Source organism: Dromaius novaehollandiae, chromosome 23 (assembly GCF_036370855.1).
Source record: "Dromaius novaehollandiae isolate bDroNov1 chromosome 23, bDroNov1.hap1, whole genome shotgun sequence".
NCBI classification, from domain to species: Eukaryota; Metazoa; Chordata; class Aves; order Casuariiformes; family Dromaiidae; genus Dromaius; species Dromaius novaehollandiae.
In genome coordinates, this window is record NC_088120.1 from 7,139,033 (window position 1) to 7,161,594 (window position 22,562).

A 22,562-nucleotide genomic window follows, 5' to 3' on the forward strand; every position below is an offset into this window, starting at 1 on the left:
CGAGCCGGCAAAGCCCCCGGTTTTGGGCACCGGGGTTTGAGAGGAGCCTGGTGCGCGGGTTGCTAAGGGGAGGCTCTCGCCTCGCGGCCTGGCCCCGGCTTTGCCATGGTTACTGCGAGCGCTGGCGCCGCTGTCCCCGCTCCGGCAAGGTGCCAGGGGCCGGAGCCGAGCCCTGCTGCTCCCCCTGCCCGGGTTCCCCCGGGGTGGGGGGGGAACCGCAATGGGGTGCCAAGGGCAGACACGGCCCCGTAACCCCCGCAGCCCCTCTGGCCATGGGGCAGGGAGCGTCCGTGGGAGCCGTGGTGCTGCCCTCGGCTTAGAGCATCCCCGGGGGGGGCTGCGCCCTGCCCAGATGTGCGCAGCAGCTGGGTATCCCGCGTGCCCACGCCTCAATCCCTGCTCTCCAGTCATGTTTCCTGACCCCGAGGCTGGGCCCTTGGTCGTCCCCCCACTGTCCCCAGCCCTGAGCTGCCCTGGAAACCCTGCCCGGGCACCCTCGGCTGAATTGGACTTCTTTTTTCCTTAATATTTCTGCTTTCTGCTGCTTCCCCCCCCCCCCCCCCCGCCCTTGAAAAGGGAACAGGCTGCTCCCTGCCGCTGGCTGTTTATCTTGCCGCCGCTTGGTACCACCTGCTCCGGCACCCGAAGGCCTGGAGCAGCCCTGGGAATGGCTCCGGACTCGTTCGTTTGCATCCTGGGAAAGCAAAGCCCCCCGAGGCGGTGGCAGGGCCCGGCCGCTGGAGCCCCGCAGGGTGATTTGGCCTTGGGTGCCGGCTGCTCCCGGACCCCGGGCTGGGAGGGGGGTCGGGGCTGAGCCCCCTGCCAGCGGGACCAGCCGCCCTAATTACGGCTGCTGCCATTAACCCCGCGGCCCTGTGCCGCTGGGAGGGTTTGGGATGAGGCCGCGGAGGTCCGCGGCCCCGCTGTGCTCCTTCCCGGGGGAAAACTGCTTCCCGCTAACAGGATGTGATGGGTGGGGGGGGAGAGGGCCTGTCGCTTAGGATTTCCCACCCGGGCGCGAGGGAAGGAGCGGAGGAAAAGGCCCTTGGCCGGACTCGGGGCGATGCCGGCGGTCTCGACCCGCCCGTGCCGCCCCCAGGAGCACGCAGCCGCTGTTGTATCACAAATCACTTTTATTCCCCCGCACCACGGTTGTAAACCAGACCCAGCGGCCACCCCGAGAGCCAGCAGTCCGGGCCGCGCTGCAGCAGAGCCGTCCCCGCTGTGTCCCCCAGCATCCCTGCGCATCCATCTCCCCCCACCCCAAAACACGCAAAGCCAATGCCGGCTCCTGCGCAAGGAACCGCTTCTCCCAGGGTGCGGGAGGCCGCTCCGAACATGCCGGCGTGGGAAGCGGCGCTGCCCTGTTGCCCCCAGCTCCAGGGACCCCGAGCCGCCGCGGTTTGGGGGCGCAGGGTCGCCAGCAGCATCTCCTCCCCAAAAAGCAGCGAGCACTAGAGGGCAGCAAGTCCCAGAGCTGGGACAGCCGTGGGGGGAAAGCTGGGCATGGAGAAGAGAGAATAAAAAACCAACAATAATTAAAAAAAAAAATACATGGATGGCTGGGAGAAGGGGGAGGTGGATTTGAGTCCTTCCTTCACTGGGAAGCGATGGGTTTCTCCCCCCTCCCCATAAATGTACAAAAAATATATTTATCTCTGAGGTAAATAAGGCTGTAAAAAAGCAAAGAGGAGCGAACGGTTCTGGTATCAATCCCCTTAAAAAAATAATGCACCATAAATATTTTCAAAGAAAATATGAGGATCTCTCTCCCTCCCTCCCCCTCTCTCCCTCTCATGCACACATAAATATATATTATATTATGGATTAAAAAATACATTTTTCTTCTGCAAATTCAGAAAGTGGAAAAATAGAGGAAGAAAAGAGATTGCGCACAAAAGGACAGGGCTGGGAAGAGCTGCTCATTTCAGAGCGCTCTTGCAAAGTGCCTCTGGTTTGGGGGGGAGAACAGAAAATAGAAAAGACACCAACAAAAATCAATGAGTCAAACATGTGCAAACAGATTCGGGAGGGGGTGACGCGCTAGACGTCACTGGGGGACCTGGACCGGAAAGGCATCGTGGAAGAGAAGCACCCGCAGCACACGGTCCACAGGACTTTCTGGATCTCTTGGTTCCTGAAGGCATAAATAACCGGGTTGATCATGGAGTTGTAGGTGGCGGGGAGGAGGGTCACGTAGGTGTAGAGGGCCGGGTAGCTGTAATCCCCCAGGAGACAGTAAACGGCAAAGGGCAGCCAGCACGAGGCGAAGGTGCCCAGGATGACGGCCAAGGTGGCGATGCCTTTCCGGGTGGTGACGTAGTGGGAGCTGGCCAGGAAGTGTCTCTGCACGGCGATCTGGTGGGCGTGCCGGCACACGATCTTGCAGATCTGCACGTAGAGCTGGAGCATCACCGCAAAGACCATGAAGAAGGAGACGGAGAGGATGATGAGGTGGTTCTTCGTCAGCGGCTTCACGATGCTGCAGGCAGATTGGTCCTTCAGGCAGTTCCAGCCCATGACAGGCAGGAGCCCGTAGCAGATGGAGGCTCCCCAGGCCAGGATCAACATGATGTAAGTCCTGGTGACCGTCCTCTCCGAGTAGTAGGTCAGGGCATTGTAGAGGGACAGGTAGCGGTCGATGGTGATGGTCAGCAAGCTGCTGACGCTGGCCGTGAAGGAGGTGACCAGGAGCCCCACCGTGAGCAGGCTGATGGCCTCCGACGGGATGAAGTAGACAAAGGCAAAATGCAGGATCAGCCCCAAGCCAGCCAGGAGATCGGCTGTGGCCAAGCTGCCGATGAGGAGGAACATGGGAGCCCGTAAAGCCGGGGTGTAGAAGATCACCACCACCACGATGGCGTTCTCACAGGAGATGATGGTCCCTGAGATGCAGAGGGCAACATCCCACGGGTTCAAGGCAACAGGTCGCACCACCGACTCCAGGTCCAAGGAGCTGCCGCTCCCGTTCCTGGCCGCAAACCAGCCTTGCTGGCCTCCGCTGGAGTTGTGGGGCCCTTCCTCCATCACGCTGCCAGAGGCCGACCTGCAGGAGCGGAAAGCAAGAGCATCGCTCTGAGCGCCCTGCTGCCACGCAGGGACCTGCCCGGGCTGTCACAGCGCAGCACGTCCCCAGACCGCCCTGGCCCCGCTGAGCCGGGGCCGGCCCTGCGCGCCTGCCTCCCCCGGGCTTCCTCCACGAGCCGGGCGGCAGCGGAGTTGCTTTAACCTCCATATGTTTACAGCATGCTCACTGTTTGCTCAGAGAGGGGATTTTTCTGGACAAGGTGTTTTGTTTTTTCTTCTTTTGCAAGCGAAAAAGAAAGAGAAAAAAAAAATACCGTAAAGGACAAACAGCTCAGCCTATTCGCTCCTGCTGCATCTGCTCCCCGGGAGCTGCCCGGGGGAGGGGGGGGGGGGGGGTTGTGCATTGCACAATTTTGATGGATAAATACTCCAGAGCGGGACTGGCCGTGCCACCCTCCTGCAGTGGCTCTCGGCAGCTCCCCCCCACCCGAGGGCTTCAGTGGAAAAGTTATGGGGAGAAAGAGCAGCAGGTGACGAGGGCGGGGGGGGCAGAGCCCGCGCCAGCCCCCACCTCTCCAGCACCGAGAGCTCTGCGGAGGCAGAGGCGCCTTCCCGGCCCTGCGGTGCATCCCCTGCCCGGGGGCCGCCCTCCCTGGGTGGGGGGGACAGGCAGGCAGCACAGCCCCTCTGGGGGGGGGGGCTGCCCCTCGCCCCCATCCCATGGCTCTGCTCCGTGCCCAGGCAGGCTCGCCCCCTCCCTGACCCCCCCCCGGTGCCAGGCACTCACCTGCCGGGCGGCTCCGCCGCGGGCCGGGCTGCGCTGGGCTCCCCGGCTGGGGGCCCGCTGCCATGGGCGCCGCCGAGTTATAGTGACCGAGCCCCGCCGGGGGGGAGGGGGGGGCAGGCCGGGGGTGACTCACCGCCGCCCCCCCCCGCCCCGCTCGCCCCTCTGTGACGTCAATGGCGCGCCGGAGCCAATCGGCGCTCCGCAAGGCAGCGCGGGCGCGCGCGCGCCGCATAGTAATCACGCTGGGGATGGAGCAGCCCATTCATAAAAACAGCCCCCCCACACCCCACACCGCCCCACACCGCAACCGCCCCCCCCCCCCGGCGGGCTGCCGGACCCGGGCCCCCGCTGTGTCCTTGCAGAGCCCTTGCAGGGCGGTGCAGAGGGAAGGGGGGGATCCCCCCCCGCCCCCGCTGCAGAGGCGGTTCGGCTCCGGGGCTCCGTGTGCGGGGGTCTGGGGGCGGCACCTCGCTGCGCCGCGGCCGGGGAGGGGGCTGCAGCCCCCGCTCTGCAAAGCCGCCTCCCGCCCCCCACGCCGAGGCCGAGCCGCCGGGGGGCTCTGCCCCCAGAGCCAGCCCTCCCTCCCCGGGGCAGGAGGGCACCGGGGACCTCCGCTTCCGAGCTCCGCGAGGGGTCCCCGGGGCCCGGCTTTCCCGAGCGGGCCCTGAATAATTAATTCATCGCGAGCCGGGAAAGGCCGCCCCGGCCGGCGGGGCTGCGGGAAGGGCGGCTGGCAGGGCTCCCTCCTCCCTGGAGGAGGAGGAGGAGGAGGAAGGCGGGAAGGCCAGCCCCAGCGGCAGCGGGGAAGACGTGTGCAGCCCCCCGGGACCCTCCCAGCTCTGCCCCGCGCCCTGGTTCCTCGAAGCCCGCGGCGGAAGCGGCGCATTTCAGGGCGTTTCGGTGCTTGCGGGCGAGCTGCCCCGCGGCGGCCCCGGCGCTGTCCCCGGGGCGGCGGGGGGGGGGCCGGGGCGGCCGGGGCGGCCGGGGAGGGGCCGGGGCGGCCCGGGAGGGGCCCGGCCCGGCGGCGGCCGCCGGGAGCTGTTCGCAGTGCTGAAGCCCCGCCGCGACGGCGCGGCCCCGCCTGCGGCTGCGCCCCTCGGGCCTGGCGGGGCCCCGCTCCTGGGGGTCCTCCCCGGGCCTGGGGGCTCCCGGCCCTGGATGCTCCCATGTTCTGGGGGCTCCCTGGTCCTGCCCCCTCCCCCGGGCCTGGGGGCGCCCCGGTCCCGGGAGCTCTCTTCAGTCGGCTGCAGCAGGCTGGGGGCCGTGTTGGAGCTGGCCGGGCCCCCCCGAGCTCTGCGACGGCTCCGGCCATGTCCCGGGAGCGGCCGGGGCAGGCCCGGCTCTACCCCCCGGGACCCGGGGGACCATGTCCCCACGCAGCGACATCCACCTGTAGCCCCCGAGAAGGGCCACAGCGCACCGTGGGGGCTGCAGGGCCATGGGAGAGCTGGGTGTGCGTGTGTAAGGGGTGTGTGTGGGTGTGTGTAAGGTGTGTGTGTGTAAGGTGTGCGTGTGTAAGGTGTGTAAGGTGTTCGTGTAAGGTGTGCAAGGTGTGCGTGCAGTGCTTCAGCAGCATGCGAGCAGCGTGCGCGCGGGGCACGCGCAGCGTACGGGCAGTGCGCGCAGGTTGCACACGCAGCCTGCAGCACATGCAGCGCGGTGAGCGCAGCGTGCCCGGCGCATGCAGCGCGGTGCAGTCCGCAGGCAGCGCGCAGCACATGCAGCGATGTGCGGGCCCCGAGTGCAGCGCGCACGCAGCGGGTGCAGCGCACAGTGCATGTGCGCAGCGTGCGGGCAGCGCGCAGCGCAGGCAGCTGCAGGGATGCGCCGCGCCGTGCGTGTGCGCCCTGCGCCCGGGTGCAGCGGGGTCCCTCGGCCCCTCTCTGCCCTCGCAGCGGGCCGGGCCGGCGCCGGGGGCCGGGCTGCCCCGGGGCGGACCCGGCCGAGGCGGGGCCGCCGCCGCCCGCCCCCCGCCGGGGCCGCCTCCCGCCCGGCGCGGCGCGCATGTGCCCGCCGGCTCCGCTCCGCTCCGCTCTCCCGGGAGCTGCGAGCGCGCCGCCGCCCTCCCTCCCTCCCTCCCGCCGAGCCGGGCCGGGCCGAACCGAGCCGGGCCGGGCCATGGCCCCGCCGGGCGCCCGGGCGCTGCTGTGCGCGCTGCTGTGCGCGCTGCTGTGCGCGCTGCCGGGCGCGCTGCCGGGCGCGCAGGAGCCGGCTGCCAGCCGCGCAGGTAGGGCCGGGCCGCGGGGGGGGGGGGACGGGGACGTGCACGAGTGGCCAGGCCGTGGCCCCCCGTGGGAGCCGGCGGGGAAGGGCGCTGCGAGTTTGCTGCAGCCTAACTTTTTTCCTGGGGGGGGGGGCGGGGAGAGAGGAATCTCCTTGCATCCTGCCCCCCCCCCCAGCCTGGAGGGGTTTAGTGGGGACCCTAAGGCAAGGACACCCCCATTTCCTCGGCTGGCCCCAGCTCTGGGGATGGAGCTGTGGCCTGGTGCCGGCTGCCAGTGGGCATCAAGCTGGGCCAGGCGCTGTGTTGCGGGCAGAGCAGGGCAGGGCCCAGTGGCTCGCTGTGGCCTGGGGGGCTGTGGGGCGGCAGGGGGGCTCTCCGGGCTGGTGGGGGCCGGGGGGCGCAGGAGCTGCCCTCCTCCCTCTAGAGCTGGGGGAGTTGCGTGCTTTGGGCCAGACTCGTTTCTGCGCGGAAACTTTCAGCCGGGCGCGGAGCGTGGTGCCCTGCCGGCTTGCGATGCTGCCGGACGACGCGCTTCAACTCCGAGCATGAATTATGCAAACCTCGGGCTTTCTTCTGCTCCCCTTCTCCCATCCCCCACCCCCGCCACTTCAAAGCCACCGGAGCATCACGGGAGACGTTTCCAGCCCAGGCCTCTCGCGCTGCCCGCCGGGGACCCACGCACGTTCCTGGCTGCGCGCCGCTCCCGCGCTGCCCGCTCACCTCCGGCACGACAGGCCCGACCCCGGCCAGCCCCGTTTGCCCGTTTATTCTCCTTTCCCTCCCCACACCTGACGCCAGGAGCAGGAGTTGACAATGTTCTGCTCAAGCGTCTGTTCCTGCGCCTGCCGCGATATAAATAACTTAAATTGTAAACCTGCCTGAAACCCTGCGAACAAAGTCCCACTTTCCCATTGGCTCCCGGGCGGCCTCCGAGCGCCGGCAGGAGGGAGGCAGCCGCTACCCCGTGCGCGCCGTAGCCATGGCGATGGTGCCGCAGCATCGCCCCGCGCGCATCCGGGCAGCGGTTCGGTTGCCCTTTTGCTGCCGGGGTGCGGGTGACCTGGGGGAAAGGGAGAGCCTCTCGTTTCAGCTGAGTTTTTGCAGCCAGGCCTGGCCTGGGCAGCATCTCCCAAGCTTGGGAGATGGGTTGTTTGAGGGAGCACCCTAATTTTTGTTTGAGGGACCTGCGTGAGCTGGGCCAGCGGGAGGGCCCGGGACTGTGATGCCCTGCAGGGAGCCCGGTGCTGCCGTCCTCGCCGACAGTCATCACCTTAAATTAACGATGAGCGTGTGCGTGGGGGGAGAGCTCGCAGCGGAGCGGCTCCGCGAACGCCCCGGTGACTCACCGCCAGCGCTGGGGCAATTGCGTGCGGGAGGGGGGACAGCAGCGGGGCACCCCATGGGACGGCCCGGACGCGTGGGGCGCGCGGTGACGCTCGGGTGACCCAGGCCTGCGGGGCGACGGGTCGGATGCCGGCCGTGCCCTGACCTCGCGTGTCCTCCGGCCGCCGCAGGAGCGTGCCGGGAGCTGGGATCCTGCGAGAAATGCCTGCAGGGCGCTGCCTCCCGCAACGGCAACGGCACGGGCTGCGTGTGGACGGGCTGCGGGACGCCCCAGCGGCCAGGTGAGCGCCGGCCCCGGGCACCGTCCGCGCGGCTCCGCAGCGCCCAAACGCGGAGGCAGCTCCGCCGCGCTCGGCCGGGCTGCGGGGGCCGCGCTGCCGGGGACGCACCCGCCGCGCCGGGCGGCCTCGCGGGCCGGTTTGCTGGAGGCGCCCGGGGAAACTGCTGCTCCCGCTTCCCGCAGAGCCGGGGAGCTGCGTGCCCAGGGAGGAGGCCGCGCGGGAGACGTGCGCACTCTACAACAGCACCGCGCTGTGCCGAGGTAAGCCCACCGCCCCGCCGCCGGAGCGGGGACCCCGCGGACCCCCACGTGGGGATGCCACAGCGGGACGCGGGGCGGTCGGGGTGCACGAGCCAGTTTCCCGGGGGAGGTGAATTCCCGTCTCCTAACAACCCCCTTTTTTTTCTCCCCCTTTCTCTACCATCGCCACCTCCAAGCACTGAAATCCCCCACCGAAGAGCCACCGCGGCCGCCTAGCAAGGAGCCGGCGACGCACTCCCCACGTGAGCCGGAGCGGGGGGTGGCGGGGGGCTGGCAGGCCTGGGGGGCCCGGGGGGGGCCACGCGCCCCACTCGCAGGTCTCCCAGGGCTGGAGCAAGCAGTGACGGGTGGGACGCAGCGAGGCCATGGGAATCGCAGCAGGTATCTGCCAGCAAAAGTTCCTCCTTGCTAGTGAGGGATGCCGCTGCCGGGACGGAGGGCAGCTGGAGAAGGGGGAGGAAACGTGTGCCCGGATAAAGAGCCTCTTCCAGGAAGCAGGAATTGGATAGCATCGGGCTAATTAAAACGAGTAACTGGATCCCGGAGCCCTGTGAATTATTGATCCGAGCGGGGCTCCTTTACCTGCACGGCCGCTGGCTCCTCGCCCGTGCGGTGCTGGCTCGCTCCGGCCGGGCTGCGGGAGGGGGCTGAGCCCGTCCCTCCGCCCGCGGGGCCGGGAAATGGCCCTTCCTCCCTGCAGCGACTCGGGGACCCCAAATCCCCTCTCACCCCATCCTTGGCCCTTGGAGAGGGCAGCTCTGGGGGCCGTGGACCCGCAGGGGTGCTGGCTGCCCCCGAGCCCCTGTAACCCCCCGCGTCCTCTCTCCCCTCCAGGGACCACCACCACCAGCGCCCCGTTGACGGGCAGCCCCGAGTTTCACCCGCCCGGTTTCGACACGGCCAGCTTCATCGGCGGCATCGTGCTGGTGCTCAGCGTCCAGGCCGTGGTCTTCTTCATCATCAAGTTCATCAAGTCCAAGGACAGCACCTACCAAACGCTGTAAGGCCCCCGCTGCCCTCCGCCCCCGGGCCACCACCGAGGGTGGGGAGGGGGCTCCGGGGGGACACCGACGTGTGCCTGGGCCAAGCCCACCCTCAAATCCATGAATCAGTGTCAGCCCTGGCGCGTGGGGCTGTGTCCCGTCTCCACCGTGTCCTGTCTTGCCGCTGAGTGTGTCCCCGTGGCTGTTTGTGCCGGTCCGTCCTCGCCCGGCGGACCAGGCAGCTGGAGAGGCTCTTCCTCCCCCTGCAAGGGGAGGATTAAACCTTTCTCCTCGTCCGTGTCTGGCCGGTCTCTGCCTCCTCGTCTGCGTGTGGCTGCCGGCTCTCTCCTCCGGCCGGCACGGCCTCCCTGCCCGCTGCCCGGATCGGCCGCCCCGCGGCTGAGCCCAGCCGGGGCTCGCGCTGGTCGTGCCCCCCGCGCCCCCGCGCCTCGCGCCTCCGCCGTGTCTAACGCCGGGGCCGGGCCCCGTCTCTCTTTCCTTGCACGCTGCCAGAGAGGACAACCAGTAGGTGCTGGGGGCTGGTGAGAGGACGGGGAGGGGGCTGCCCCCGCGCCCCGGGAGCCGAGCCCTTCCCTCGCCCCTCCTCGGCGGGGAACGGCCTCTCCCGCGGTCCTGCTGTGCGCGGAGGGGGCTTTTCTGCTGGTTTGCTGTTTTTCTGGGGGTCGTTACCCCGTGGAAGGCCACTTTCGGCTGGGGAGGGGCAGGAAGGGGGTGCCCCCCGCTTTTTTTCCTCCCCCCTTCCCATGCACCGAGCCCCGGCAGGACGGAGCCGAAGCGCAGCCGCCCGACCCCCTCCCCGTGCCCGCGTGAGGAGCAGAGCCGGGGCCTCGCTGTGTGCTTTTGCTGTGCCTCTGTGTTGCTGTGTGCTCTGGGGGTCCCCAGCCCCCCCGTGTGTCGTTTTGGGGGGGGATGCGTGCTGTGTGCCGTGGGGTGAGACTTGCAGCTCAGGCTGCCCCGATTAAACCCGGCGAGGTGGCACCTGCATGTGCGGCTGCGGGCAGGGGTATCGGCGCCCGGGGGGGTTCATGTGCAGGGGGGGTGCCCGGGTGCAGAAAGCCTCTGCCCCCCAACGCCGTCCCCGCGGCGGCAGAGCCTGCCGGGCCCCTTCTGCTACGCGCTCTCCTCTGTCCGCTGCCCTAGGATCTGAGGCCGGGGAAACCCTTCGCCGAGGCTCCCCGGGGCGGGCGGACAAGAGCTCAGCGCCGCCGGCTGCGTTGCCCCCCCGCCAGGAGCACCCCGACCCGGCCGCCAGCCCTGCCCGCCTCCCCCCCCGCACCACGACTATGCAAGGCGCTGCCGGTGCCAGGGGACGGGCTGCCCCGCTCCCCTGCCCTCCCCGGTGCTGGCGACGGCGCGGGGTGGCTGCAGTCCGGGCGCTGGTGCTGCTCCTGGGCAGGGGGTCCCATCCAGCCCTGACCCCCGGCCGGGGGCTTCCCCCACTTTAGCCTGCAGCCCTGGGTCTGAGCAGGCCGTTGCTGCTCCCTGGCCCAGCTTTGTGCTTGGGAGGGGGCACAGGAGCCGGGGGGGCACAGGGCACCCTCGGGAGCCGGGGACACTCGGCCAGGGCTGGGGGCTGTTTGCCCGGACCCCCGCCCCGCGGCGGGCAGAGCCGGAGCATCGCACGGGATGGAGCCGGCGCGGGGCGGGCGAAGACCCAATAAAGGATTTTCCTCCGCTCTCGGGTCTCCGTGTCGTGGTTATCCGAGGGGAGGGCAGCCGGGAGCCACGCTTGCCCGCGCGTCCCCGCCGCAGCCCCTCCGCCGGCACGTGCTCCTTGCCTCCCCCCGGGGCGGCTGCGGCAGGCGGGGTGGAGCCGCCCGGCCGAGGCCGGAGGAGTTTGGGAATTGCCGGGCTGGGCTCCTTGGCGCGGGAAGAGCGTGGGCGGCTCCCCTGGGCCCGCCCGGCTGGAAAGCTTTGCTCAGGCCCAGCTTTGAGGCTTCGTTCACCGGCCGCTGAGCACTGTCAGCCCGGGCGAGGGGAAGGGGAGCTGCGCGGGGCTCAGATCCGGTGCCGGGGCAGCGCCGGGGAGGGCAGGGGGCTGGCGAGAGCCCGTGCCCCCTCCCCACACCGCGCCAGGCCTCGGCGGTGGACGCGTTGCTCCTTGCCATGCTCGACGCTGCTCCTTGCAGCATCCCAGTCAGCCAGCCGCGGGAAGGACGCGCTGGCTGTGGCCCTGGCCCTGGTCTGGGAGCGGGAGCAGAGCCCACGCCGCCCCTGCGGGTGCTCAGAGCTTTCCTTGCTTCCTTCACGTCCTGCTCCTGAGAGCTCAAATTTCCACAGCTGGAAACAGGCTGCGTTTGGAAACCTGCACGGCTGCGGCTTCCAAACCCTGCGGCCCCCACGGCACCACAGCCTGGCTGCCGGCTGCCCCCAGACCCGGAGGATAATCCCCGCGGCTGCGTTCAGCCTGTGCAGCGGAGGGATCGGGCGCTCGCAGCCGCCAGACCCCCAGGCTCTGCCTTTCCCAAAATCGCATCCCCGGCGGAGCAGCAAGCCCGGGCACGCAGGACACTGGTGTCCCCAGCGTCCCCGCAGGCGCCTGCTGTTCCCCTTTCCTCCCTCCCGCCCAAAGCTGGCCCGGCCCTGGGATGGGAACGACGCCGCGGCTGGAAAAAGCCTCCCCATCCCGCCGGATTTCTTGGGAGCCGGCTGGGTCTCAGCCAGGCCTGCGCCGCCCGTAGCTGCGCTGGGCTCCCCGCCGGGCGCCGCCGGCCCGGTCTGCATCGCCCCGGGGCCCTGCCCCAGCCCCTGCCCCGGGGAGACCCGCTTCGCCTCCGCCCCCGCCCCGGCTCCAGCTCCACAACGCAGATCCCGGCTGCGACATCCCCGGCCGCGCCTGGCAGGGACGCGGCTGCCGCACGGGCCCCCGGGCGCCCCGGCCCCGCTTCCCCTTTCCGCCCCCGCCGCCGTTTTGCAACCGGCCCCGGCGCCTTTTGCAAGCGGCCGAAGCCCGGCAGAGCGGGGGGGGGTCCGGCCGCTCCCCGCGGGGGCCGGGCTGGCCCCGGCCGGCGGCGCGGCCCCACGTGGCCGCCGTTGACTCAGAGCCGGGGCAGGCGGAAGCGGCTGCCGGTGCCCGGGGCGGGGCGGCCCGGGACGGCGCCCGCAGCGGTGCGGAGCGCGGTGCGGGGCAGCCCGGCGCGGTGCGGAGCGCGGTATCTCCTTGCGGAGCTGGGTGCGGAGCGGGGCAGCCCGGTGAGCAGGGAAGGGCCCGGTGCAGGGCGGAGCGGCCCGGTGCGGAGTCCGGTGCGCGGGGCGGAGCAGCGCGGGGCGGAGCGGGGCAGCCCGGTGCAGGGCAGCCCGGTGCGGGACAGCCCGGTGCACGGCACGGACCCTCCCGGTGCAGAACCGGGCAGCCCGGTGCACGGTACGGGCTCTCCCGGTGCAGAGCCGGGCAGCCCGGTGCAGGGCAGCCCGGTGCACGGTAGGAGCCCTCCCGGTGCGGAGCCGGGCAGCCCGGTGCAGAGCAGCCCGGTGCACGGCACGGACCCTCCCAGTACACGGTAATAGCCCCCCGCTGCAGGGCAGGCGGCTCCCGCCACCCCGGGCATGGAGGGTCCAGGGAAGCCCCCGGTCGCCGGGAGCTGCTGGCAGGACCCGCTGGCCGTGGCGGGCACGGTGGGCCGGCCAGTGTGCGGGGCCCGGGGGCGGCCCGGCGGGCCGCGGGCGCTGAGCGTGGTGTGCGTGCTGGGCCGGGAGCCCGCGGCGTGCCCGGCGCTGCGCAGCCTGCGCGACGCCTGCCGCGACGTGCGGGCCCAGCTGCACACCGTGCCCTTCGGCACCTTGGCGCTGGGCGACACCGGCACCCTGGACCGCTTCTACAACGCAGGTGAGGATGGGCCCCGGGCTGGGCTTCGCTAGCCGGGGAGGGGGTCCGCGAACCCCCCTGCGCGTTGCCCGGGGAAGATCTTTGCAGCTCCTTCCTGCACGGGGAGTTTCTCTTCCCCTCCTCTGCCTGCTGCGCTGGGGCAGGGGCTCTCCGTGGCGGGGAGGAGAGGGGTTCCCGTGCCCACGTCCTCCTGGACGTGTTCCCACGCTAACCCCAAACCTGCGGCTCCCCCTGCTAACGCCCCGGGCTGGCGGCTGCTCCGGCCGGCTCCGGCCTCTGGGATAAAATGGGATCAGGAGCCAAAACCTGGCAGTCTCCCTCCCGGGGACCAAACGCCGTCCGGCTCTGAGGACTGATGCGGTCCGAGCCGTCAGCAATGCTGGTAATAACGAGCCCGAGCAGCGCCCGGCCGCTGGGGCCGGGAGGACCATCCCGTCCACACTGGAGTTTCCATCCCGCTGCACCGAGTCTTGGGCTCTTTGCAGCGCCCAGGGGAGCTGCGCTTGCCAGCTTGGGATGGGGTGATTTGCCGTTTGCTTTTCTGCCTCCCCGCTGTTTGTTTTCCAGGGTGGTTGGAGGTTGGTCGGGACATCTTCCTCCCTGTCGCTACGCACACGCGTGCCGTTTCTGAAAGGGCGTTTTTGTGGAAGTGCTGAGCTGGGGCTTCGTGGTGGGGAGGAGCTGCGTGCTCCGGGGGGGCCTGGCCATCGGGGGGGGGCTGGGGAAGCGAAAACTCATCCCCTGGAGGAAAGGGAAGTCCGGGGGCCGCTGGAGCAGGGCGCCGAGCGATGCGGAAAGGGCTCTTTCAGTGCGGTCCTTGCGACACGCCGCCCTCGCTGGGAGGGGAGGGGAGAGCCGGGGTGTCCGGCTGAGACAGCCGGGTCAGCCGGGCTGCGTAATCCCGTAGCGCTGGCCAGGGCGTCTGCGAAAGGGGGTGAGCAAGGTCCGACCGGAGGCCGCAGGACGCCTGGGCCCCCCCTGCAGCAGAGCTCGGCGTGAGGGCCGGGGCGCCGTGCCTCAGTTTCCCCGGCTGCTGCCTGCTGTGCTTGGCAAGGGGGTGCAGGCCTGGCTGGTTGCCCATGGTGCCTTGCCGGGACGGGGGGCACGGGCTGTGGGGCCCCCGCCCGCCCGCCAGCATCGCCGCCGTCCTGCCCGCAGACGTGGCCGTGGTGGAGATGAGCGACTCCATCTGCCAGCCGTCGCTCTTCTACCACCTGGGCGTCCGCGAGAGCTCCAGCATGACCAACAACGTGCTGCTGTGCTGCCACGCCGACCTGCCCAGCCTGCAGGGCCTCCAGGTGAGCGGGGCCCGGCGCCGCGGGGCCGGAGCAGCCCAAAATGCCGCTCGGGAGCAGCCGGAGCGCCCGCGTCCCCGTCCTGGCCCAGCTCCGCGCCGGCCCGCCGCAGGTAGCGGGGTCCTGCGGCCGTCTCAGCCGGGCACCTCCCTTGCAGCCGTGTCCTCCCGAGCCGGGCCAAGTTCCCACGGTCGCATCCAGCTTCGGCAGAGGCTCCCCTGGGCCCCGGGGGACAAGGAGCGAAGGGCTGGCTCGGGCCGGGGACCCGGAGCCCAGCCACAGGGCACAGAGCGCTCCCACGGCCCAAATCGGCCAGGAATTTGGGGACAGGCGCTTTTTTCCTGGGAAAAGCCGATGCCTCGGAGCTGAAACCCTTCACGGGAAAGGGGCCGGCCGGAGGGTTTTTCGCTGCTCGGAAAAAATGCGGGTGGGAGCCCATCCAAATGGTCCCCGAGCGCCGTGCCGGCTGCACATGGGTCCCGGGCGGGGGGAGCCCTGGGGCACCCGTGCGGAGGTGCCTTTGCAGTTGCTGGTTTGGAGGAGGAACTGGCCGCGTTTCCAGCCCTCCCGGGGGGAGTCTGCGCACGGCCGGGGCGACTGGCCGCTCGGCCGCGCGGCCCTGGCGGGAGCTGGCTGTTTTCCAGGTAACTCCGATGCTGAGTCCGAAAGCAGCTGATTTCTTTTGCCGGGCCACGGAGCTTGTTAAACCCCTCCTCCCTCTCTCTCCCCACAGGAGGACATCTGCCAGAAGAACTCGGTGCGTCCCTCTCCCTCGTGCCGTCTCCCTGCCTCCGTGCCATGGGAAGGGGGAGGCTTAGGGGGAGAATTGAGCATCTGGGCCTGTGGCTTTGGGAGGATGGGCTTTGCATGTGGCTGTCCCCCAAAACTGAGCAGTGGGGTCCTCACTCACTCAGAGTGAGCGCCTGGGACCAGCAGTGTTGGAGAAGGGCACCTGGCTTTTAAAAGGTTTGGGGCTGTTCACTCTGGAGCATAATGATGGCAGTCAGGGAAAGTTAGTGAGACTTTCCTTGCTGATGAATTATGGAAGAGAGAGCAGGGGTGGTTGTGTTAATGTGCTCTGCATGGTCTGGGCTGCGTGGGCTTGGAGAGAGGGGGCTGTTTCATGAAACGAGCAGAGGAGTTCTCTGCTCAGCTGGCACAGTAGCTCACACCTTCTCCCCCCCGCTCAGGACCTCTGCGGCAGCTACACCTTCATCCCCTACGTGGTGACGCCCCAGAACAAGGTTGTCTGCTGCGACGCCAGTGCCATGAAGTGCCTGACGGAGCTTTTCCAGCCCAGCTTCAACACAGAGGGCTTCTTCACCCCGCTGGCGGGCCGCCTCGCCAAGCTGCTGGAGGGCATCCCCACCAACCCCTGGTACTGCCGCTCGCCGCCGTCCCGGGGGACAGGGCAGGGCGCGATGCTGCTGGGTGAGCTGCCCCCGCCTCGGGTACCGGGGTGCTCAGGCCCTGCTTCTCTGTCCCCCCCCCCAGCGGCTATTTCCGAGAGACGATCCGGCGCGACATCCGCCGGGCCCGGGAGCTGTACCGGGGCGAGCAGCTCAGCCAGGAGCTGGCCCGCATCCAGCAGCGCCTGGACAGCGTGGAGCTGCTCAGCCTGGACATCATCATCAACCTCCTCCTGTCCTACCGCGACGTGCAGGTGAGCGGGGCGGCGGGGCGGCCGGGGGCGTGCGGGGCGCCGGCTCGCCGTCCCCGAGCAGGCGGCGGGGGCAGAAAGCCACCGGTCGCTTTTGGCGGCTCTGCCCGCCTGGTCCCGCAGGATTACGATGCCATCGTCGCGCTGGTGGAGACGCTGCAGGCGCTGCCGACCTGCGACGTGGCCGAGCAGCCCAACGTCCGCTTCCACTACGCCTTCGCCCTGAACCGGTGAGCGGCGAAGCTCCGAGAGCCGGGCTGAGCATCGGGTCCCCCACGGGTGCAGCCCCGCGGTGCCGGGGCCGGTGGGGGCGGCCGCCCTCGGAGGGGCAGGGGGGGCCTCGCGGTGCCGTTTGCCGAGGCCGGCCGCGCGTGCGCAGGCGCAACCGGCCCGGGGACCGGGAGAAGGCCCTGTCCGTGCTGCTGCCGGCCGTGGAGCGCCGGGAGGGGGCTGCGCCCGACCTCTTCTGCCTGTGCGGCCGCATCTACAAGGACATGTTCATCAGCTCGGGCTTCATCGACGCCGAGACGAGGGACCGGGCTTTCTACTGGTGAGGCTGGGGGACAGGGCTGGGGACGGTCACGTTTCGGCTGGGTGGGGAGGGGTTGATGCAGCGGCCGTGCCTGACGCCCGGCACCGCCGCCTGCCCCAGGTACAGCAAAGCCTTCGACGTGGAGCCGAGCCTTCACTCGGGCATCAACTCCGCCGTCCTCCTCATGGCCGCGGGGCACCGCTTCGAAACCTCGGCGCAGCTCTGGCAAATAGGTGCCTCCGAGCCGGGGGGTCGGGGCCGGGGACCCCGCGGAGGCTGGCGGCGGCATCCCGGGAGGGGCTGCGCCCCGGTGCCCGCGGGGTGACGGGGGTCCTGCTCCCCGCGTGCAGGCGTGAAGCTGAACTGCCTGCAGGGCCGCAAGGGCAGCCTGGAGAAGCTGAACTACTACTGGGACGTGGGCTTTTGCCTCGGCGCCGGCATCTTGGCCAACGACCTGAGCAAAGTCATCCAGGCTTCGGAGAAGCTCTACAAGCTCAACGCGCCGGGCTGGTGAGCGGCCGGGGCTCCCAGCCCGGTCCCCATGCTGCCGGTCCCCTGCGGATGCTAACGCCGGTGGGATTGGCTCTCCGGTCCCCCGCGGGGATTTTAGGGGGCGGTGGGGCACCTTTCCCACCATGCCGTCCCCGCAGGTACCTGGTGTCGGTCATGGAGACGTTCCTGCTCTACAAACACTTCCAGAGGAGCCCCCGGGTGAAATCCGCCCGGCAGGAGCTGGCTGACTTCTGGCTGGGTTTCCTCCTCGAGGGCTGCCGGCCCGTGGTCCCCGCACGGCGCTGCCCGGTACGGGCCGACCGCGCTGTGCTCCCGGCGGCGCCCGGGATCGGAGCTCGGGATGGGCTCTCGTGGAATCCGGGAGGCACCGGCGGAGTCGGGTGTCCCAGCGGGATGCCACGGCTGCCAGCAGGGAGGAAGGGGCAGCGGGGTGAGGGGGACGCGGGCTCAGGCTATTTTTAGGGACCCGCGGGCGGGGGGGCCAGGCAGCGGGGTGAGCCGCGTCCCCTCGCCGCCGCCGCAGGTCCTGGTCCTGGCGCTCAGCAAGGTCCTGCAGCCGGCACAGGTGGCCGTGCAGAGCGGCGCGGAGGAGCCGGCGGTGACGCTCAGCCTCGTGTGCCCCTCGGACGAGGTAGGACCCGGGGCCGGTCGGGGCGGGAGTCCCTCCACCGGCCCCCTCCTCACCTGCCCCCGTCCTCCCCACAGACAGCGGTGTCGAGCTGGACCTTCGCGGCCGCCGCCATCCGGGGCATCAGGTGAGCACCGGCATCGCCCGGCCGTGCCGTGTCCCCTGTCCCCCTCCCCAGCAGGGCGAGCCGGGGGATGCCAGGGGTGGCTTCTCAGCCCCCCTCGCTGATGCCACGGGGGCTCCTTTCCCCCCAGCATCTGCAAGCGCGACGAGCGGGGCTGCTTCCTCTACGTGATGCACCCGGCGGAGGATTTCCAGCTTTACTTCCCGTCCCAGCAGCACTGCCGCTGGTGAGCGGGGGGCGAGGGGGCGTGCGGGACCCCCGGCACCGCCCCGGTGCGCAGGGAGGGATGAGGGCATGCAGCTCCCCCCCAGACCCACTGCTCATTTGGGGAGAGGAGGATCCTAGAGACCCCAACCCTGGGGGAAAGGAGGGAGCGGGGTGGCACAGGCCCGCCTCGTGCTGCTGGTGGGCTCGCGGGGGGCAGGCGGGGACGGGGAGCGGTGCCCCGGCGCTCAGGACCCGCTGTCCTCCCCCGGGCAGGTTCTGCGACCTGGTCCAGTCCTTCCTCGCCGAGCAGGCGGCGGGCGGCGAGGAGGTGCCCAGTCCCACGCAGCCCGTCCTGGAGGTGAGCCGGGCGGCCGGGCAGGGCTGGGCGACGCGGGACACCGGTGCCCCGGGCTCTCGCCACGTGCCTTGCCCCGCAGTACAGCTACGAGTACTCGGAGACGGGCGAGCGGGTGGTGCTGGGCCGGGGGACGTACGGGGTCGTCTACGCCGGGCGCTGTCTCAGCAACCAAGTGCGCATCGCCATCAAGGAGATCCCGGAGCGTGACAGCCGGTAGGTGCCCGCAGCGCTGTGCCCGGGGGTCCCGGGGCACCCAGGGTCCCCTGTCACCCCACTGTGCCCGCCGCGCAGGTACTCGCAGCCCTTGCACGAGGAGATTGCCTTGCACAAGCACCTGCGGCACAGGAACATCGTGCAATACCTGGGCTCCATCAGCCAGGGCGGCTTCATCAAGATCTTCATGGAGGAGGTGCCGGGAGGTGGGCAGCACTGGGGCACCGCCTGCCCAGTCCTGGGGACCGGGGACAGCCGGGCAGGGGGGTCTTGGGGTCATCATGGGAGGTTGCCCTGCTCCACATGCCCCAGAGGAAGGAAGGTGGCTGCAGCGTGGGGCAGTGGCCTGATGTGGCCTGTGGTCCCCCCCGTCCCCTCTCCAGGGAGCCTCTCGTCCCTGCTGCGCTCCAAGTGGGGCCCCCTGAAGGACAACGAACCCACCATCGTCTTCTACACCCGCCAGATCCTCGACGGGCTGAGCTACCTCCACGATAACCACATCGTGCACCGAGACATCAAGGTGAGCAGGTTGGCAGGGTGGCCGTCCCCTGGCAGCCCGCGCCTGGGGCGATGCACAGCGGCCCTGGCTGTTTGAGCCCTGGGGGCTCTTTGGCTTGGCCTGCTGGCTTATTTTGGGGTGCTCTTCCCAGGGAGACAACGTCCTCATCAACACGTACAGCGGAGTGCTGAAGATCTCCGACTTTGGCACCTCCAAGCGGTTGGCGGGCATCAGCCCCAGCGCCGAGACCTTCGCGGGTAAGGGCCTCCTGGGGCCGGTTCCCCCGTCGTGGCGGCAGGAGAAAGGGAGGATGCTGAGGACAAGGTGATGCTGGGGTCCGCGTCCTTCCACCGCACACGGAGTAGAGGAGCGGTTGGGTGATGGGTGCTGGCTCCTCGATCCCTCTCGTCTTCTCCCCAGGCACCCTGCAGTACATGGCCCCGGAAATCATCGACCAAGGGCCGTGGGGCTATGGGAAGCCGGCGGATATCTGGTCCCTGGGTTGCACCATCATCGAGATGGCCACGGGCAAGCCCCCTTTCTATGAGCTGGGCAGCCCCCAGGCCGCCATGTTCAAGGTACCCGTGGGGCTGGGGACGGGTGGCTGCCCCATCCCTGCAGGGCCGGTCCCTTCGCAGCCCCCCGTGTGCCTCTCCTCCAGGTGGGCATGTTTAAGATGCACCCCGAGGTGCCCGAGTCCATGTCGGACAAGGCCAAGACTTTCATCCTCCGCTGCTTCGAGGCCGACCCGGCCAAGCGGGCAACGGCGGCCGCGTTGCTGCAGGAGCCTTTCCTTGCCCCGGCCGGCACCAGGAGGACCAGGAGCCAGGCGGTGGCCACCGCGGGGGACGGCCCGCACGGGGCGGCGGGTGAGGCTGGGGGTGCTGAGCGCCGACAGGATGGGGGCTGCCTGGTGCCAGCTGCTGAGTAACTGTCCGCATCTCCATCGTCTCCCTGGCAGGCGATTCCCCCCACTCTGGGCACCCGGGTGGGGACCCGGAGGACACCGAGGGGACCCAGGGATGTCCCTCGGCCGCGCAGGGCGCCCGGGCGGTGGGCACAGCGGGCAGCCCCCTGCTCCCGCGCAGCTCCAGCGACACAGCCTCCAGCCGCAGCTATTTGGGGTAGGGCATCCCTGCGCCCGGGGGTGACAGAGGGACCCTGGAGTGGGGGCTGGCTTTCCGTCCCCATCCCCGCTGCCTCCCCTGAAGCCCCCTGCCACGTCCCAGCACTGCATCCCGCGATGGCCCCCATGGGCATCGCCGTGGGCATGGGGCAGCCTCCCCGTTACATCCCTCCCCCTTACAGGACGGGGGGCTCGCGATGCAGTGGGGCACCCAGTGCCCTCTGCCATACCCAGCACCTGCTGGTTTGGTCCCCCAGTGACCCCAGTGCTGCCACCAGGGGTTATAGGAAAAGCCAGGTCACCTGGAGGGTTTGTCACCCATCCCAGTCCCCCCCCGGCCAGACTGGGTACCGGGGTGTCGGCGGGGCCCTTCTTCCCTGCCGCGGTATCTGGACGGCGATGCCGTGCCGTCCCCGGGCTGCGCTCCCAAACGCCCGAGGCCGTGGGGCAGCGCCCGCTCTGCCCCCCTCCCGCCAGGGCTCCCGAGGACTCGGCCGGCTCCGACCTCAGCCTGCGCTCGTCCTCCCCCGAGGAGAGCGGGGACCTCTTCCTCCTCCGCAAGGACAGCAAGCGCCGGGCCACGCTGCACCACGTCCTCACCGACGAGGCGCCCGGCATCGCGGCCGCCTTGGAGGAGAGCCAGGTGGGCGCCGGGTGCCGGCGGGGTCTGCCGGGCGGAAAAGGCCCCCACAGCTCGCGGTGGGCACCATGGGGTGGGGAAGGAGGGGAGCATGCCCTGAGCCTCCCTCCTGCCCACCCAGAGCGCCGAGGGCCCGCGGCTGGGCTCGGAGCACATCGCCCAGCTGCTGAGCTGCCTGCGGAGCTACATCCAGTGCCCCAGCCAGCACCGGCTGCGCCACGACCTCCTGGCGCTGCAGACCCGGCTGCGGGCGGACGGGCTGAGCCTCCGGCACCTCCACGCTCCCCTCTTCAACTTCCAGGCAGCGGTGAGTGCCCGGGGCGGCGCGGCGGGGGGCCGCGCTGGCAATGCCCGGGGATGGCGATGCCCAGGGACCGCGATGCCCGGGGACTGCGATGTCCAGTGCCGCGATGCTCCGGTGCCGGTGCTGCCCTGGAGCTCGTGGTGCCCCAGTGCTGGTGACACCTGGCACGGAGATGTCCTGCATGGCAATGCCCTGGTGCTCGCAATGCCCTGGTGCTGGTGGTGCGCTGGCCATGCCCTGGCCTCTGCCCCTCCTAGGTGAAACAGGTCCTGCGCCGGCATCACATCAAACCCCACTGGATGTTTGCGCTGGACGATGCCATTAGCCGGGCAGTGCAGGCGACCTTCACCGTGCTCGTGCGAGGTGGGTGGCACTGGGGGACAGCTGGCACGCACCGTGGCCGGGTGGATGGAGGAAGAGGGTGGCCACCCCTGGGTTGGGATGGCAAGCAATTTAGGGTGCTGGGGAAGGGATGAAGGGGTTCAGATACCCCCAGCTGGCACCAGGGCAGCCCTAGCCTGTCCCTGCCCCCCTTCTGTCCCTGCTGCCCTGGGGACCGATGCCATCGGGCTCTCTGCCCCCGCAGACCTGGGAACGAAGGCCAGCTGGCTGGGGGGAGACAGCACCAAGGACACGAGTGACGAGGACGACCCAGTGCCACCGAGGCCAGCCAGTCCCGGGAGCCATTCCCGGCAGGACAGCCCCAGCTCAGGGCTGGGCACCAGCTCCAGCACCCAGACGGGCGCCGCGTCCTCGCTGCTGGGTCCCTCCGCACTGGTGGCAGAGCTCCACCACCTCCGCATGGAGACAGGCAGGTAGGGTTCCCCGGGTCCTCGCTCCTGGAGCCGCCCGGCCCCCGGGCACCCGTGGGTGCCAGTCCGTGCCCCCGCTTTGCCCCCAGGCTGCTGCGGGAGCTGGCCGCGAAGGAGCAGGAGTGGCAGAGGCTGGTGCAGCGGGCGCTTTGCTCCACGCAGGAGGACGCCCCGGCCTCGGGCTGGCCCCAAGGGGACGCGGGGGAGGCTGCCATAGGGGCAGCCCCCGGGAACCGGGGAGGAGCGGGCAGCATTGCTCACCCCCCCGCCACGGCCGAGCCCCCCCAGGGGCAGGCGGACCCCCTGCTCGTCGAGTGGCTGCAGCAGCACGGCGCGGACCAGGCCACCGCGGACACGGTAGGACCCGCGGCCCCTCGGCGCGTGCACCGGGCGCCGGTGCGGGGGGGCCGGGCGCTGCCCCGTGCCCACACTGCCGGCCCCCCCCGTGCTCCCTGCCCGTCTCTTGCAGCTGCTGCAGCACGGCTTCACCCTGCGGGACCTGCTGGGCTGCGCCACCCGCGACGACCTCTTCTACACCGGCATCAGGTACCGCCCGCCGGGCAGCCCGGCCGCTGCGGGCTCAGCTCCGCCGGGGGGGAGCGGGGGGCCACGGCTCGTCCCCGTCCCCGTCCCTGTCCCCAGCCCGCTGTGTCCCCGGCAGGCGCGGGGCGGCGTACCGCCTGTGGGCAGCCATCCTGGAGCATCGCCGCACCCTCGCCCAGCGGGAAGCGGAGTGAGCGCGGGGCCACGCCGGGGACCCAGCCGCCTCCGCACGGACCCCCGGACCCCCGGGGCTGCCGGACGCTGCTGCTGCCCGCCGGGAGCAGGACGCAGCCGCGCACCGGAGGGAGAAGCCGGGGCACGACGCCCCGGGGAATAAAGAGCCGCCAGCCGTGCC

General features: G+C 70.4%; 3 protein-coding genes across 6 annotated transcripts; 2 read left to right on the forward strand and 1 right to left on the reverse strand.

The window, feature by feature from the left end:
• Nucleotides 1-1,166: 1,166 nt before the first annotated feature.
• On the reverse strand, nucleotides 1,167-3,915 carry GPR3 (G protein-coupled receptor 3). Its single transcript, XM_064525007.1, has 2 exons — nucleotides 3,815-3,915; nucleotides 1,167-3,046 (listed from the first exon to the last, which is right to left on the reverse strand). Exon 2 carries the CDS (start codon nucleotides 3,025-3,027, stop codon nucleotides 2,044-2,046), a length of 984 nt encoding a protein of 327 aa, XP_064381077.1. The 5' UTR covers nucleotides 3,028-3,046; nucleotides 3,815-3,915; the 3' UTR covers nucleotides 1,167-2,043.
• Nucleotides 3,916-5,792: 1,877 nt separating this feature from the next.
• Nucleotides 5,793-10,604, forward strand: CD164L2 (CD164 molecule like 2). The gene is made up of 6 exons (XM_064525008.1): nucleotides 5,793-6,041; nucleotides 7,553-7,663; nucleotides 7,846-7,923; nucleotides 8,100-8,165; nucleotides 8,758-8,923; nucleotides 10,068-10,604. The coding sequence occupies exons 1-6, from the start codon at nucleotides 5,819-5,821 to the stop codon at nucleotides 10,072-10,074; spliced, it is 651 nt and encodes a 216-aa protein (XP_064381078.1). The 5' UTR covers nucleotides 5,793-5,818; the 3' UTR covers nucleotides 10,075-10,604.
• A 1,321-nt stretch (nucleotides 10,605-11,925) lies between these two features.
• On the forward strand, nucleotides 11,926-22,561 carry MAP3K6 (mitogen-activated protein kinase kinase kinase 6). Of its 4 annotated transcripts, none has more exons than XM_064525010.1 (28): nucleotides 11,926-12,753; nucleotides 13,912-14,051; nucleotides 14,782-14,805; nucleotides 15,239-15,426; nucleotides 15,543-15,711; nucleotides 15,832-15,938; nucleotides 16,214-16,258; nucleotides 16,361-16,473; nucleotides 16,591-16,750; nucleotides 16,891-17,041; nucleotides 17,277-17,384; nucleotides 17,459-17,508; nucleotides 17,636-17,731; nucleotides 17,986-18,070; nucleotides 18,150-18,283; nucleotides 18,362-18,489; nucleotides 18,667-18,803; nucleotides 18,934-19,039; nucleotides 19,203-19,360; nucleotides 19,444-19,651; nucleotides 19,744-19,906; nucleotides 20,386-20,551; nucleotides 20,670-20,855; nucleotides 21,110-21,215; nucleotides 21,439-21,667; nucleotides 21,754-22,021; nucleotides 22,134-22,210; nucleotides 22,326-22,561. In XM_064525010.1, the coding sequence occupies exons 1-28, from the start codon at nucleotides 12,474-12,476 to the stop codon at nucleotides 22,399-22,401; spliced, it is 3,858 nt and encodes a 1,285-aa protein (XP_064381080.1). In that variant the 5' UTR covers nucleotides 11,926-12,473; the 3' UTR covers nucleotides 22,402-22,561. The 4 variants fall into 4 exon arrangements, with proteins under 4 accessions (XP_064381080.1, XP_064381079.1, XP_064381081.1 ...); XM_064525009.1 differs by having other exon boundaries at nucleotides 11,927-12,753; nucleotides 16,088-16,258; XM_026098248.2 differs by lacking the exons at nucleotides 11,926-12,753; nucleotides 13,912-14,051 and adding an exon at nucleotides 14,058-14,692 and having other exon boundaries at nucleotides 16,088-16,258.
• The last annotated feature ends 1 nt before the right edge of the window (nucleotide 22,562 follows it).

What these genes read in the sequence shown, in the direction of transcription:
- CD164L2 (XM_064525008.1), top strand. Translation starts at nt 5,819, where the DNA reads ATGTGCCCGCCGGCTCCGCTCCGCTCCGCTCTCCCGGGAGCTGCGAGC. An exon ending in CGGGACGCCCCAGCGGCCAG is followed by an intron (nt 7,664 to 7,845) that starts GTGAGCGCCGGC and finishes CGCTTCCCGCAG; the next exon opens with AGCCGGGGAGCTGCGTGCCC. An exon ending in GCCGGCGACGCACTCCCCAC is followed by an intron (nt 8,166 to 8,757) that starts GTGAGCCGGAGC and finishes TCTCCCCTCCAG; the next exon opens with GGACCACCACCACCAGCGCC.
- GPR3 (XM_064525007.1), bottom strand. Translation starts at nt 3,027, where the DNA reads ATGGAGGAAGGGCCCCACAACTCCAGCGGAGGCCAGCAAGGCTGGTTT.
- MAP3K6 (XM_064525009.1), top strand. Translation starts at nt 12,474, where the DNA reads ATGGAGGGTCCAGGGAAGCCCCCGGTCGCCGGGAGCTGCTGGCAGGAC. An exon ending in TCGTGTGCCCCTCGGACGAG is followed by an intron (nt 17,385 to 17,458) that starts GTAGGACCCGGG and finishes TCCTCCCCACAG; the next exon opens with ACAGCGGTGTCGAGCTGGAC. An exon ending in CCGCCTTGGAGGAGAGCCAG is followed by an intron (nt 20,552 to 20,669) that starts GTGGGCGCCGGG and finishes CTGCCCACCCAG; the next exon opens with AGCGCCGAGGGCCCGCGGCT.